This window comes from Emydura macquarii, unplaced genomic scaffold (assembly GCF_026122565.2).
Source record: "Emydura macquarii macquarii isolate MOO-44397 ecotype Brisbane River unplaced genomic scaffold, CSIRO-AGI_Emac_v2 contig_3128, whole genome shotgun sequence".
NCBI lineage: Eukaryota > Metazoa > Chordata > Testudines > Chelidae > Emydura > Emydura macquarii.
This window is the reverse complement of record NW_027133265.1, coordinates 5,397,995-5,411,540: the sequence shown is the minus strand read 5'-3', so window position 1 is coordinate 5,411,540 and position 13,546 is coordinate 5,397,995. Positions and strand designations below refer to the sequence as shown.

Here is a 13,546-nt window from a genome sequence, read left to right as displayed (position 1 = left end):
ATACAGAAGTGTGCAGATATCTCCTGTGTAAGCTTATAAGTAGCTAACCAGTTTGGTGCTGGTAAATAAAGGCTGTTGTCATGTGTTGCTATTGAGAGGGTGCTGTTGTCTTGGGTTATAAAGCTTGGCAATACGCAGGAGGTTATTGATGGCTTTGAACACCTGGGGTTTCCAAATTGTATGGGGGCCACTGATGGGACTCAAGTGCCTATTATCTACCCTGCACCACCACCCGGACTCAGAGTTCATTAGCAGAAAGGAGTATTTCTCCATGATCCTGCAAAACTTGGCTGATCTCCATTTTTGCAATAGGCACTTACTTGTCTGTGCTGCTTCATCTTTTTTTTCTGCTTCCTTCCTGCTCCATAATTATAAGTTCAAATACAGAAGTAGTAGAGACAGTAGGAAAATAAAAGTGGGACTGTCCAGAGGTATCTTTTGCATTGCAGGAAATGGCACATCAGGAAAAAAATGTTTTAAAAGCTACCTCCATCTCTTTTGGAATTTGAATGAGACCCTTCAGAGATTACAAATATTTGAACAATTCCTGGCCAATCACATTATTTCAGATATCTTATCACTTAGGAGAATGCTTTCCCACAATATAGGGAACTTTTTCTTGTCAACCTTGCTTTCTCCTTTTTAATTTTTATTACTAGACCCCTAGCAGCATAATAAGAAGCCAGCTGAGCATGCACCGGTTTACACTCTAAATTAGAGTGGAGAAACCCTACTCCACCTTTACTGCTTTGCATCTTACTCTCAGCTAATTTAGTATTTAACTCCACTGCAGTACATCTGGTACTTAATGATACAGCATCTGTTGCAGTACTAGTGATACACCTGGTACAGCAGTGATTGGGCTATTGGGAAGCTGGGTGTTAATATAATTATTTCTTTAAGTATCTTAATTCAGTCAGCCTCCACCATGCTTACAGGAATACTTAAATTGGCAACACTACCCACTGGCAAACAGTGAAAGCTTTATGCCAGTAAACATGCCCTTGTTCAAAATCAAATTGGGTATGCATAGTAATTCTCTTAAGTGTTCAACTGTGTGGTGGATTATCAGATAAACTTGGCAATGAACTTGGAAAATTGCTTTATCTTCTGATTAGATCCACGGGGTATGTTCCCCACAATGATGCAGACCAAGAGAAGTAAACCAAAGAATATTTGGCACAGTTATATAAATAAATAAATAAGAAATTTTGGAACTTCCCATGGTCAAAGTTGCCAAAAGGCTTCCATGAAAGCATATAATCTGTCTTCATGTTGACTTCAGTAGAACTACTGAAATGTTCAAATTAAGTATACATTTTGCAGGAATGGGTCTTATTTTAAGATGACCAACAGAATGAGGCATCACCAACACAGAGAGGGAAAGGGATATAGATGAGGGTGAGGACAACATGATTATGCAGTCAGTGGGGAGGTTAGTGCATTTATCTTGAGAGAGAATTTTGTTTGTATTCATTTGTTCATTTTATTAAAGTTATTAATTTATTAAAGCTGTAACCTTAAGACAGTAAGTTTTGAGCGGAATTTCAAGCATGAGAAGGTGAAACTGTGGCAGAAAAGATCAATAAAGCTATGTACTTATTTTTGGTATTTCGTATGATAATTGAAGCAGATTCTAAACATTACAAAATACTTTAATTGTTGTTATTATTTGCAGCAGCATGGTTTGACAGACAGATTGGTCTGAGAAACAGGACTTTGAATTCAGTCTCTGGCAGGGATTTACTCTGTGATTGTAGGCATTGACAAACTCACTGCTTCAGGTTCCTGGACTGTAAAATTGTAATATTTATACTTACCTTCCAATTCAGCAGATTATTTAAGGTTGTGTATAGCTCTGTATTACTGTTTGAACACAAAAATACGAAAAACCTGCATGACATTGACAAAAACAATTTCAGCCCTATGGTGATTGTAATACAGGAAGAAATAGTGGAGGGCAGTACAACACAAGCAACGCTATACTACTGAAAAAATATTTGGGTCATCTTAATCATGAGAAAAGTGCAGTCCCCTCATTGTCTTAGTACTATTATAGAATTGCGTTTCTAATGACAAGGCAGGAAGCAGCCAGTCCCAGCTGTTCATTGGCCATTGCTGACAGGGGCCCCGAGCCTGAGCTCACCTCTGCCTCTGCTTAAGTGATGGTTCCATTGCCATCAGTGGGGTCTGCCCTTGACAGATTTCATTTGCCAGGCCGCTCCAGGATGCCCTGTTACTGATGACAGATGGAAGGAGCAGCCTGGGGGTGGATTTTTACTGGCGCTTTCGAACCCCGAATGAATGAAGCAGCTTTTGTTCCGCACGAAGTGGGAAGCGGGGCCGCATGTTACACAGCCGGGCACGTTTCTACCCTACGAGCAAAATGCCCGGCCCCGCCAAGTCACTGTTCGCGTCTCGGCACAGGAGGTGACCCCGGAGAACGACTGTCCCGCACACAGGCGGCCAGCGGCCAGCAACCCGCCACTTCTCCCGGCGCCCGCCCAGCGACGGCGCCACCCAGTCACCGTCAGCCTCCCAGAGCCCCGCCGCGGGCATTCGAGGGCGCGCGCGCGCCCGCCCCCCTCTCTTAGCGCTTGCGCGTTCGCGAGGGAGGCGGCGGGTGCCCGGCCGGCCGGGGCTCCCTCCAGCGCGGCCTTAGTACGCACGGTTTTACATCCGGGTCCCGCAGCTCCGCCCCCTCTCACCGCCGCTCTGGGCTCCGGAGGGGCGGGCCGTCCGCCCTCCCTAGCCGGCTGGCCGGCGCCGGCTGCTCGCTAATGAGAGCGACTGCTTCTCCCTCCCTCCCTCGCGAAGCCAGGCGGCGCTGCCGCCGCTGGCCGGAGTCCGAGCCCCGGCCCCGGCCCCGGCCCGCAGAAGAGGATGATGCCGGCTCTGGCCGCCCAGAGGCGGGGATGGTGCTGCCTCTGCCGGCTGTACCTGCGGTGCCAGGCGGCGCAGCTCAGTCGGGTCTGCCATGGTGAGTGGGGGCCTGCGGGGCAAGCCGGGCCCTCCAGCCCCCTGCCCGGACCCACTGGTTACGTGGCTCGCCCGCCTGCCCCCACATTGTGCAGTTACCTCCCCCGACACGGCCCTGCCCCCAGAGCCTCCCCCCCCCCCCGCTCTGGGCTCCCCGCACGCTTTCCCATTCAGCGCTGAGCCAAAGGCCCCATCACCGCTAGTGATTATCCCACCTAGGCTGTCCCGTAGTCTTATATTTCCAAGACCTTTTTAAAACCTTTCAGTCTCTCCTCTCTATGATCCTCCTTATTCTCACAATTTGCCAAACACCAGTAATCCTTAATTACACTCCCATATTCCCGTTTGTTCCATATCCTCACATCTCTAATGCTCCCCCTAACCAACTCGTCGCCTCCCTACGGTCCCCCCATAAATCATAGCCCTTTGCCTCACTTTTGTCTGTCTCCTGAGCACCCTCCTCCCTCCCTGTTTCCTCATCTTGATCTTGTCATTTTAAAATTGCCTGTCTCCTGTGGAGTGTTGCCAACAGCCTCTCCCACCTATTCTCTCTTGAAACTGACAGTGGTGAAAAGTGCTGCATAAAAGTATTGGATAATAAAGTGGAGGAAACAATCCTGCACTGAATGCTAAAGGGGTGAACTATAGTGTGACTTAAGAGATCTTTTTTGTATCTGAACTTCTGTGAAACAAGTAGTTGAGTACATTTCATGACTTCCTGTAGATCAGGTATTTAATCTTTGTGATGTCTAGGGTCAGGTTGCAGCTTGCAGGAACCCAATCTTGTTCATATAAATTCATTTATATATATTTTTGTATGTATGACTTCAGGTGCAGAAGGCTCATAATTGCTTGTCTCTTGAGTTCACTAGCAATAAAAACCTGCAGGTGGTCAGTTTTATGACCTTGTGGTAGTTAGTGGGAGAAGAGTGTTCCGGTATGTTTACATAGCATTTTAGGGTGATCCTTCCAACCCTAGTCAACAGATGTGGGGTAGCAGGGCTCCTGCTAATGCTCTGAACAGAGCACTTTGAAGTAGTTAGTTTTTTGTGTTTGTTGAGTCCATGTAGTTCTTTCCATATAGCTGTTTTCTCCAAAACAAATGCTGTATTAGTGTTATATATAAAAAGCTGTTTAGTACTCTTGAGTAAACTTTCCAGTGTATTTAACAATTTCTGAAAATAAACAGATAATAGTTTGAAACAAGTATGTATGGCTGAATTATTTTAGTCTATTATCAAGAGGTTTCTTTGACTGAATGTGGAAATTTAGGCTGGGCTGCAGGCCCTATTAACTGTCCATGCAGAGCAATTGGCAAGGTCTGCCCACATGGAGCTTGTTCCAGAAAGAGAGCCTTAAATTGTATTACACATGAAAGCATGGACACTAAAAAGATTTAGTTTTGTTTTAAAATAGTTGCAGTCATCTTTCCTCTATCCCTTAAAATGGAGGACATGACAGATGTATTTACTTAATTTCATTAATGAATATGAATCTTGATGTCTAAAATACATTAATGGTCTTTAAAGCACATGTAAATGTAGATATAAATAAGCTTGTGGCTGTCTTGCATTAAAATATAAACTCTGGATAATGGTTTTAAAAACTCTCTCAACAGTGCTTAACTAATCTGTAAATATGATGGTCAACCAATTTGGAGAGAGGATGCTGTTCCTAAATTAAATAATAAATGCCCCTAAAATGCAAATACTTGACAAACACATACTTTTAAATCCAACTGTATTTGAATGTAACATACAGTGATATTTCTGTACTTTCTTAATTTATGATACATGTTTAGCAGAGCATATTGAATTTTGGCATAGTATTTAAAAGCCTTTTATGATCTGAATCACTTTGATATATGAATATAACTTATTTTGTTTACAGTACCTTTATATTCAGATATTCCTGTTCTAGCTGTAGCGATTATTACAAAATATATGTAAAAGACTGTACGGAGTTTTTATGGAGCACATGCTTTTACCAAGCATATCTCTATGATTGTGTTGTGAGATGACTTGTCTAATAATAATGTCCTCTATTTAACATCCAAATAAGATTAGCAATACTTGATTTTATAAATATTTTCCAAAGACACCACCACAGCTTTTTTTTTAAGTAGATGTTTGCATTTCTGTGGTGGATGAAGTTATATCTGCAGAGAAAATGTATGCATTTTATGTGTGAGAAAGTCTGTTAACTTTGTTGATGCTTTGGTGGTTGCTTACGTTGCATAACAGAAGTTGGCTACTAATGCTGGTGGACCAGAACTGTGTTCAGTAAATTTTATATACTTTGGGCCAATCTTTTAACACTAGCAATTGCCTAATAAGGGTGGCCTCTTTTCAAACACAGAGAAACTGTTTGTGTGTAATATTTATGAATCATACTGTAAATCACACTTTAATTGTGGCGTATATGTAGTGGGTTGAGACGTTACACCTGAATTGCAGACCAACATCTGTTACTTATTTAATCCATTAGAATGTTTGTTTTTTGATTTGGCAAGTGGAACGAAAGGACAAAACTATTAGGATTATCTTGCTAATAGTTTTGTAGTGTAAGCCCACTATAAAGAGGTTTGTACAGAGGATGATTAGAATAGGGTTTAATCTAGCAGTAAAATAATCTTAAAGTAGCTTTTTGTTAGAGAACTTTATAAGAGAATCTCATGTGCAGTTTCAAAGAACTAAGCTATGTGAGAAACTCAGCAAAAATATGACAGTGTATTATAACACGCATTTGTGTGTTAAAAATGAATGCTTTAGGGGAAGAAGGGAGAAGCTTGGGAAAATGATGAAAGGACTAATTTTCAGTAGAGTTTATTAAATTAGCACACAGGTAAAATGGACAAAAATATTTATTAAAAGCTGATTTCCACAACTAATATCAGCAATTCTTGTTGACACACTTTCTCTCTTTTTTTTTCAAACTGGTGTGTGTAAAACTTTTTTCCCCCCTCTCAGGATGGCAAGGCTTGATGAAATGTGGAAGTCATTCTCACATACTGCCATGCATTCGTCTACCAGTCCAATCACTGAGTCAAGTGAGAGTTTACACCTCCGATGGTCAGAAAAAAGGCCCTGTATCAGGCCCTGAAGGAACTGTGCAGAAAGCTGGAACAGGTTTGCATGCTTTACATTTGTTTCCCTCTTTGCAGTACTGTCATGTGAATGTATGGGATAGGATTCTTACCTATTTTGTGTTTAAAAGGAGCAGATAATAAGTAGAGCACTTATTCAGCAAATGATTCTGTTAGTTTGCCTTATGCAATTAAAAACTGATCACAGAGCAGAACTGCATGTATTATTATACTAAAGCTGCAGAATTTGGAAATAGTATGTAAAGATTCTGTATGTAAAGATTTCCAGTGAATGAGCAGGGGTAAAAATGTAGATACATTTTCTTTTTGTAGCTAAATTTAAATAAATGTTCAATGATAAATGGTGGAGGGGGATTGGGTGGCTCAAGGGATAGGTAGTGGGATGCCTCCACAGTTTAGTGGTCTATCCCTTCCAACCTGCACTAGATTCTCAGAGTTATGTGATTACTCTTTGATTACTTGTATAAAATTAATTGGTACTAAAGATTGAATGGGCATAAATACTGAACATGCTGATTCTGCTCATGTTTGAGGCAAAATGGTGGGAAAGCTTAAACTGCTGTTTAAGCTGTATGTGTTGTATATAGAAGATTTCACCCTCTAGAACTGTTAATCTGGCAATACCCACAGGTACTAAATTACATAACACATTATAGATGTAGAGAAGCCCATGGGCAACTTTTGCTGTTGTGAAACTGGATGGCACTGAAATTCATACTGGAGTACTCTCCCTACAGCTGCTTGAAGGCTCTTATTTTTCTTATCAGTCTTAAGCCAGTTAGGGGTGTGTGAGAAATTCTGAGCCCTCTTCCCCTTTGTCTGACTGTTTTTACTCCCTCACCCAAGTCATCTTATTGTTATGTTTGTGTATCCCCCCTATTCCTAGGCTATTATTTGGCTGCAGCAAGGTGTGGGTAGGTGTGTGGTGTGTCTGCTACTCTACTCTTTTCCAGTTCTCTGCTTTTTGAATTCTTCTTGCCATAAATAGACTAGCTATCACCTAGTTATATACCTATATATATTACCCAGCTGTGCTCACAGTTTTTCCAAGCAAAGTGAATGAGATGTCTTTTTTTTCCTCAAAGGGTTACCAATTGCCACAAAACTGACTAATCTTATTAATTTCACTCTGGCTACTGGGGTAAGCAGTGAACACCAGCAGAGCTACTGGGGCCCTCCGTTTTCCAGCTTAGAAAAACAGCACTGCATATATTCACACTGGGAAGGCTACCTTCACATTATGAATTTTAAAATAAGAATTTAGATTCCACATAAATTGATGACTTAATCTCCATCCTCTAGTAAGGAAAGTTTCCCATTTGTTATTGGCAAGGGGGTGAGTGGATTTTTCAAGCCCTACTTTAGTATCTTGTACATTTCCAAAGTTTGCAGCAGCTTTTGAATATTGGCAACTTTAGTCAGCTAAGATTGTTACTTTTCTGAGTCTTTTTGAAATTACTAGAACTGGTGTCTGAAAATGTTGCTAGGGTCTAAGAGGCTGTAATTGGACTTTAGAGTGAGAGGACACTAATTATTTGGTTAAAATTATTGCATTGCTTAGAAAAACTGGAATCAAAGAAGGCTGCCATAAGAGAAAACTTTTATGTAAGACAGCTAAATACTAGTCTACTTTCAGCCACTTGAAATTGTTGGTGTTTTCATGCTGTGGGGTCTTAACTAAAACTTGTAAAGATTTTAAAAAACTGACCATTGTACATTTTTATAATTAGCGTAAGTACATGATCTAAAGACGTTTCTTGTTGGTGTTTGTGTGAAACAGACCTCTTCACCTTCACTTACATTTCCACTGACGTTTGCTTCAGTAGCTCACAAGATGCAAGATATACTGGGTTTCAGTAGATATTACATTTAACCCTGTTGCAATTTATTTTCATAACAAAACATGGCAGAATTATGAAAAAGCAAGACAGTTCCTTCATCCCAGGGTAATGGCATGGAACATGCTCTTTTTTGAGTGCTGATCCCTGTGTGTATTCGACATATTGGTATGAATGTGCTCCATGCACCTGAGGCTGGAGATTTGTAGCAAGTAGCAGCCATTGGTCCACACATGCAGTTGCTCTCCTCATTCCTCGAATTGAAAGTATAAAGAAGGTGCAGACTGACCCCTTCCACTTCCTTCTTACTGCTGCATGGCCTGAGTTGGAATTCTTTGTGCCTGCTACGATCTTCCTCTACTCCCGCAGGGAAGGACTGTTATAAGAGTCCTGGGGTTTAAGAGCTGTGTCTCCTATCCCTGTTCTTTCTGCATCTGTGACGAACACTAACTCAGTTCCCACCTCAGTGACTCCCTGAACTCTAGGAAGGACTGAAACATTTACCTCTCTGAAGGATATTTTCACTCTGTCCTGACCACAGTCTCCTCTTCTGTTGGGACAGGTCCTCCTTAGAGACATTTCTGTGCCCGAAAAAACTACCTTGAGGAGAAGATGATCCTCTTCTGTTGTGTTCACAAGTTGGAGCATCCTTCCACTGGTACTGACAGCACTGCTGGTAGAGCAGGAGTCTACCTTTTCTTCGAGTGAATCCGATGCTTCAGACAAGCCTCATCTCCCTCCTCCCCCCACCCCCACACCCGAGGTAAACAACTCTGGGCAGAACCCATAGGAAGTCCTGGAGCCTCCTTCCTCCTCCAGGATATGCCTAACCAGGTGATAGTTGATACCCTATTTCTTGCCACTCCCCCTACACCCTGGTTGGTCAACCTTCCTATGGCCTTACTGGGCCCCATGGGATCCATAGAACAGACATCCCAGACTAATGCAAGAATTACACTGACCTTTCTCTCCCAGTCAGTACCAACTGGCTCTGTCAGAGTTTGCTGAGGAAGAAGTTGAGCTGGATTTGCCAGTCCTGACTGTTGTCATCCTCCTTTTACCCGAGGTGACTGCTTCAGCATCCACATCCCCACCTGATGACCAAAGGCAGTACCAGAGGGTAGCATCTGAGTTCCAGATACTTCTTGAAGAGATCTCAGAACACACAGTATGGTCAGTTGAACATCCTTCAACCCTCTGGCTCTAGGAGTCTGACCCTCCCAGTCAACAAGGCCATTTTGGACCTGCCAGATCTATGTGGTGTTCCCTGCCTCCAGTGCCCCTACCTTTAAGAGGGCTGAAAAACAATATTTTGTGTTGGCTGAAAGGACAGGGTTTTTATTTACCCACCCAGTGTCAGAGTTTTTAATGGTTGGATGATTACAGAGGGGTTCAGGTTGCAGCACCCCAAGTTTACCCCAATTGACAAGGATGCAAACACCTTGGCCTCTTGGGAAGGAAAGTATTTACATCAGTTAGTCTCCAGTTCAGAGTTGCTGACTACCAGACACTGTTAGCCAAATACGTTTTTCTAAATTATTCCAAAATTGTGGAACTTAGAGACAAACTTCCCCAGGAAGACAGGGCTCAGTTCCAAGCCCTCATTGATGAAGGCAGGTTGGTGGTTAAGACATCACTTCAAGCAGCAGGTGATGCAGCTGGCACTGCATCTAGAGCCATTGCCACAGCTGTAGTCATGAGGCGTGAATCATGGATGTACTCTTTGAAGTTCCCCAGGGAGGTCCAGAAAACCATTGTGGACTTGCCCTTTGAGTCTAATCTCTTTAGTGAGAAGATGGCCGAGTCACTATACTCTCTTAAGGACTCTAGGACAACCTCCTGCTCCCTTGGCATTTATATCCCAGCTCTGAAGAGTTAACACCACAAGCAAACCTATAAGACCACACCTTCCTCCCAGGCATTTTATTACTAGCGTCCTTACGAACCACCACACACACGACAGAGTTCAAAGACCCAGTATGGAGCTTCCTCCATTTCTACGACTGCTGTCAAGCCCTACTTACTGTTCAAGGGTTTCTTTTGACGGCATGCTCAAGGACTGTGTACTGATCTTGATGCCATGCTGTATTATAGGCCCTCCCCAATAAGTGGGTACTGGAGATGATCCACTCCAGCTACACAGTCAAGTTTATCTCTCCTCCCCACCACAAGCCCTCTTCCTGGTCCCTTCTCAGGGATCACTCTGACGAGGAGATCATTCTTCATCAGGAGGTGATCTCTCTCCTCCATAGAAGGGCCATAGAGCAGGGGCCACCCCAACATCAAAGGAGGGGTTCTACTCCCCTTATTTCATAGTTTCAAAGAAAAGTGGAAAATGGAGACCAATTCTCATTCTATTCCAACTAAATATCTTTATTTGCTAATCAAAATTTCACATGGTAACACTGGCATCAATAATTCCCTTCCTGGAGGAGAACACATGGTTTGCAGCCTTCAGCATGAACAATGCTTACTTTTATATGGATAGTCACCAGTCCCACAGAAGATGTCTCTCATTCCTGGTAGGAGAAGAGCACTACCAATTATAAGTATTTCCATTTGAACTGGTGATGGCACCCAGGGTCTTCATGAAAGTCTTCTCTGTGACGGCAGCCCAGATGACCGCACTGTCTTCCTGTATATGGACAACTGGCTACTGGTGAGCAGATCAAGCCAGTTGGGGACTCTGTTCTTACTGCACCTTCTGACATCCCCGGGGGTCTGTGTAAACAGAGAAAATTCCACTTTGACTCTAATAGGGACTATAGATTTTATAGGAGTGACCCTTGATTCATCCTCAGGAAAAGCCTACCTCTCTACAGACAAATTTCAGATTATGAATAGCCTGATAAATCATGTCCTCCTCAGATCTCGCACCACAATCAGGGTTTACCTTTTCCTACTAAGCTACACGGCTGCGTGTACATACATATCACTGTTTGTCAGACTCTGCATTTGCTGCCTGTAGGCCTGGTTTCAGTTTGTTTACTTGCCGGACAAGAACAACCTGAATACCAGGGTAATAATCTCACCAAAAGTTAGAGCCTCTTCCATAGTGGACGAAACCAGACCAGGTGTGAGTTCTCTTTCTTTACGCCCCTCTTCCCCGTTACAACCATAATCATGGGTGCATCCGTCTTAATATTAGGAGCACATATGGGCAGTCACACTATATGAGGTACATGGTCCCCATGGGAGGCCAGACTGCATATCAATCTGCTGCAGATGAGGGCAGTTCGTTTAGCCTGCAATGCGTTCTTCCCCCTCATGTGATCCTCCCGCATCCATGACAGGTGTTTTTTATGTAAAGAAACAGAGTGGAGCAAGATCTCTTCCTCTGATTATAGAGGCTGTGAATTTATGGATTTGGTGCATCAAGAACCTCATCACACAGTCAGCGATTTACCTGATATGTGCAGAATATTCTGACAGATAATCTCAGCAGGCACTTCTCCATAGATCATGCGTGGGAAATTCACAATTCTGTTTAAACTGAAATCTTCACCCAATGCGTAACACCCTCTTGGGATCTGTCCTCTTCCCAAACAAGCAAGAAATTCAATCTCTATTGCTGCAGAGCATCATTATACAGAGACTCCAAGGGTGATGCCCTTCTGTTATCGTGGACAGACCATCTGAGGTATGCTTTTCCTTCCATCCTCCTCCTACCTAAGGTTCTTTGCAAAATTCGCCATGACAGGGACAGGGTTGTCCTCCAGTTGGCCCAGGCAGTTTTGGTTCTGGACCTTCTGCAAATATCACCCTATCCTTCCATCTGTATTCAATCCTTTCTGGTTCATTTAACTCCGGACAAGGGCAGGATCAGACATTCCAACCCAGACCCTCTTAATCTCATGACCTGGTAGTTGGATAGGCATCAGTTCTGGAGCATTCATGGTCTGAGGCCATCTGAACTATCCCTAATTACAGCAAAAAATGTCTCCACTTGAAAGTGCTGTTTGGCTAAATGAAGGTGTCTCTCTACCTGGTCACAACGGAATCTGTAATCACGAGAATCTGCAGGTGTCCCTGTCATTTTAGACTCTCTCTCCTCCCTCAGTAGGTCATAGCTTTGAGTTTGTCAGGTGGGCTTTCAGCTATCAGTGCCTTTCATCTTCCAGTGGAAGGCCACTCCATCTTTATTCACTTCACCACAATTTTATTCTTGAAAGGTCTCATTAGGACCAAGGTATTTATTTTTACCTAATCTTTTATAGCTAACTCTAACAAAGCACATAATCTATAGTGATTCCTAGTGGGTCAGCATAGTAACCTTTTTTGGATTACCAATTCTCCTGATTTCAACAAGCTTCTCATCTCAAAACATTTCTAGTATTTCTAGTCATAACAATATGTCAGGGTTACTTAAAACCAAGATCGCTATTCGCTCACTCTCTTCTGTAACTTTGTCACATCCTTCCATTCTGATTAACAAACTGCAAGTATGCAGCTGTCTGACCTTGCCTCACAAAGGCCTGAAATTATTCCTTGCTATGTGGTATTTGACTTTCAGCTGGCAGTAGTTCAACATACAAAATGGCTGACTGCAGTATTGTAAAGTTCTGGGGTATATGCAGGAATGTTAAATTCTGGGGTAACAGTTATTTACCTGTAACTGGAGGTCCTTCGAGATGTGTAGTCCCTGTTTGTATTCCACTACCTGCCCTCCTTCCTTCTGCTTTGTATCCTGTCTGATTCATAGTAAGAGAAGGAACTGGAGAGGCATCAGTCCACTCTGCCCTTTATGCTTTTGGTTTGGAGCCCGGGGAGAGCAACTGCTCATGTGTGGACCAACAGACATTACTTGTACAAATCTCCTGTCTTGGGCATGTGAAGCACATGTGTATCCACATGTGGAATACAGATAGGGGCCACACATCTCCAGAAACCTCCAGTTACAGGTAAGTAATCTCAATTTTCAGTGATTATATCCTTAGGTAATTCTCTCAGCCTTTCTGAGCTTTCGTTTCCCTATAAGTAAAAATGGGGTAATATTTTCCTACGATGGGGCATTCTGAAGATTAATTTATTAATGTTTAAAGCACTCTCATCTTCAACTTCTGCCTGCCCAAAGAGCAGCAGTTCTGAATTCTAGTATGCCGTTCATTTCTCATTGGTTCATTGTGTTTCTTATCAAGCCTCCAGAGCAGGGTAATACATTTTAAAAGGGTACTTAATGCTGTCTGAACAGTCAAATATAAATCTTGACATTTGATGTGTAATTTGTTTTTCCTTAGAAAGTTTATGGCGTAACCTTTTATTAAATAATGTCACTGAGATTAACTTTTTTCTTGTTAAAAAACGTATGTGTGTACAACACAGGGTGACTTTTGGCAAAAATTGAAAGAAAATGTGCCAGACCATCTTGGCTGTGCATATGAAGAATGATAGTTTGTCAATGCCCATTGTTTTAAATATCATGAGAAATGAACAGCAAAGAGTTTCTTATTTATTTTGAACAATTTTTTTTAAACATTACTGTTTTTCAAGCTGTCCAGAGAGCAGGTGACACTTTTCAATAGGAAGAGAAAAGCTTAGTTATTTTTAAGCTTTTCCAAACTCACTCACTATAAACTGCAAGATGAGTGCCAATACATTAGAAACTGTTTTGTGTGTTTTTTTT

General features: G+C 42.4%; 1 protein-coding gene across 1 annotated transcript in view; it reads left to right on the top strand.

Annotated features, from left to right (window-relative positions):
• Positions 1-2,860: 2,860 nt before the first annotated feature.
• SLC30A9 (solute carrier family 30 member 9) overlaps positions 2,861-13,546 on the top strand; it is a 68,846-nt gene continuing 58,160 nt past the window's right edge. Inside the window, exons 1-2 of the mRNA XM_067531284.1 lie at positions 2,861-2,980; positions 5,949-6,107. Of these exons, the coding sequence (XP_067387385.1) occupies positions 2,884-2,980; positions 5,949-6,107 (256 nt within the window). The 5' untranslated portion in view covers positions 2,861-2,883. The remainder of the gene's footprint in view (positions 2,981-5,948; positions 6,108-13,546) is intronic.